Raw genomic sequence first — 2854 nt, forward strand, 5'->3', positions numbered from 1 at the left:
CACACACACACACACACACACACACACACACACACACACACATGTGTATGTATGTATGCATGTATATGAGCAAGGTTTCCACTTTTTAACTTGCCTCTTTTCAACCTTTTTTTCTAGTGGTAAATGCGCTTGGTACCACACCATACTTTATTTAAAGTGCTGGTGCATGTACGTGGCTGTGACATTTTGTAAAATTCGTATCTTAAACGCTATTGGTAAACAATTGGACAATTGGTTCGGAAGTAGTAAGTTTGCGTTCTGGCGAAAAGTAAACACTAAGAAGAACGAGGAGAGAGAAGACAGTGGCAATTGGATTCACGGTGGGCTAGAAACTAATATCGCGTTACCCAGTACCGGCGAAGAAGCCATGAAAAGATTATTAGCGTGCAAGGGAAAGGATCCTTACAGCATACTCGGTGTTACGCCAACGTGCTCGGACGACGATATAAAAAAATATTACAAGAGACAAGCCTTTCTAGTACATCCGGATAAAAATAACCAGCCAGGAGCAGAGGAAGCATTCAAAATATTGGTACATGCCTTCGATATCATTGGGGAACCGGTAATAAAGCATCCGTTTCACTCTAAATTTTTTTCTCAATTACAGAATAATAACAATACTGAAAATTAGTAACGTTAGTTTTTGATTACCGTAAGATTACCAAGCACGTGTACGTTGCGTATTATTTTAGGAACGTAGGCAAGCCTTCGATCAAACTAGGCAGGTCGAAGCGGCTTGGGGTGAGCTAAGTGACTTGCTGTCGCAACTTCATCGAAAGATGGAACAGGCAGCAAATACAATAAGATGTACAAATTGCGGCTTGAGACACAAACGTATCCCTACGCAACGTCCTTGTTATGCCGCGCGATTTTGCAATCAATGCAAAATACGTCACAGTGCGAAAGAGGCGAGTGTCGAATTTATTCCTATATACATTTCTTATATACATTTATCAGTTGTGTCCGCTCTCTGAAATTAATCGTAATTCAAATTGTCCGTATAGGGTGATATCTGGGCAGAGTCTCGTTTAATGGGTTTCCTATGGCACTATTACGCATGTATGGAAGGAGCAGTGTACGATGTGACTGACTGGGCAGCTTGCCAAGCTGGGAATCTCAAACATCTTAGAGCGAATACGCATAGTGTCCAATATAGAATCGTCTTAGGACAAAGACTACCGTCTCAAACGTCCAGTAGCGGTAAAAAACGGCAACAGATAGATCCCAATACAAGGTATACTTTGTGCGATTGATTGTTGGCGCATCGTCTTTTTTTTTTAACTAGCCTACACACACACACACACACACACACACACACACACACACACACACACACGTCGGCTTGTTTGACATTTTATTCAGCAAGCTCCTCTCCGTTGTGCATCTAGAATGAACATATCTTTTCTTTTTTACAAAACAGCGAAGCGGATTTCGAGGATTTCCTAAACAATCTCTACAACCATAGCAAATCTGCTGGCGTTAATACATCGGGGGATCAAAATTCTTTCAGAGGTGACAGCAGACGACGCAAAACTAAGCGTAAGAAGTAGAACAGCAGTAGATGAACAATTGCTGAGGGTTTGACCGATCGTCGTTGTGTAATTACAAAGTACGCATTACATTAGAACGCATATATTATACGCAATCTTAATTTTACATTATTCTTAAACAATTAACCATAGCATATAGGTGTTACGATAATATTCATGAAATGCTAATATCTGACTGATATGCAATATGAGATTATGAGAAACTGTGTTCACGATAAACGTACGTGTACTAAACATCGTATCGAATAGACTCGCACGTTGAAAAGAAGAAAGCTTGAGAATGATAGGAGAGTATTGCAATAGCGACAATTTGACAACAGAAACGTTCAACGAATACATTCAGCAACGCGACAGCGCGGTATTTTGCAGATTTAAAATCACAAAAACGTTGACTCTCTCCAAGATAATACATAGAGATGCCAAATAACAATTGTAGAAAAACCAGGGAGTAAGATACTCCCTGAGAAAAACACAGCGTTGTATCCTTGCTAAAAATGATCGATTGAATACGATTAAAAATTTTGAATCCGCATGAATCTGGATTCTTGATCCGGAAATCACGGATTTATAACGATTACACCGACTGAAAACGATTGAAACGGATTGGTATTCAAGGATGTAATTTCAATCGGATTCTATCGATTTGAATTGTTATGATTTTATAACGATTACACTGATTGAAAACGATTGAAACGGATTGATATTCAAAGATGTAATTTCAATCGGTTCCTATCGGTTTGAATCGTTACACGCAGAAAATTTTTCTCGAAAATACAAGTATACACGAACAAAGTAAATACCATACTAATCTTGCACGGCTAGGATATAGTCATAATATGCAAAAGATTTCAAGAAAGTATAGGAAATTTAGTGAGCAAAGAATAAAAATATGGCTGATGGACAAAAAACGAGACGTCTGTTGCAGTCATGGCAAAAACATAAGTTGCTGTTATAGGCTGTGGCGGTCAGCTGTCCGCCACGAGCGAACTTGAAAACGCTGTAGAAACCCTGCCGAGCTGCCCTAGATATAGGGGTCGATGTTGAATCTTAATCACGCGAGAATATACCGGCGATGCGCCGCGTAGCGGGCGCGAACCGAACTCTTTCGCCGCGCGAGCCCGCGTTGCCGCTCGCGCCGCGCGCCTTCCGTCGTCTATATACATATTAGTATAGGACTTTTTTTACTTTTCTCATATTTCCTTGGTATAGTCCGAGAGGTAGCGACACAAAAGTGTCAGCGATTTTATTAGTCTTGGAACAAAGTAATTTCTCTTGTTTTAATAGTGTTGTTGATGAAATGCAGA

The 2854-nt window shown here is 40.1% G+C and overlaps 1 protein-coding gene across 2 annotated transcripts in view; it reads left to right on the forward strand.

The window, feature by feature from the left end:
• LOC112451923 (dnaJ homolog dnj-5) overlaps positions 1-2373 on the forward strand; it is a 4235-nt gene extending 1862 nt beyond the window's left edge. Inside the window, exons 2-5 of one of the 2 annotated variants that reach the window (XM_025011825.1) lie at positions 118-562; positions 693-908; positions 1005-1234; positions 1421-2373. In XM_025011825.1, coding sequence (XP_024867593.1) covers positions 118-562; positions 693-908; positions 1005-1234; positions 1421-1550 — 1021 coding nt within the window. In that variant the 3' untranslated portion in view covers positions 1551-2373. The remainder of the gene's footprint in view (positions 1-117; positions 563-692; positions 909-1004; positions 1235-1420) is intronic. The other variant, XM_025011827.1, reaches the window with a different exon arrangement.
• Positions 2374-2854: the final 481 nt, after the last annotated feature.

Source organism: Temnothorax curvispinosus, unplaced genomic scaffold (assembly GCF_003070985.1).
Source record: "Temnothorax curvispinosus isolate PA1 unplaced genomic scaffold, ASM307098v1 QBEX01002808.1, whole genome shotgun sequence".
Lineage (NCBI taxonomy): Eukaryota > Metazoa > Arthropoda > Insecta > Hymenoptera > Formicidae > Temnothorax > Temnothorax curvispinosus.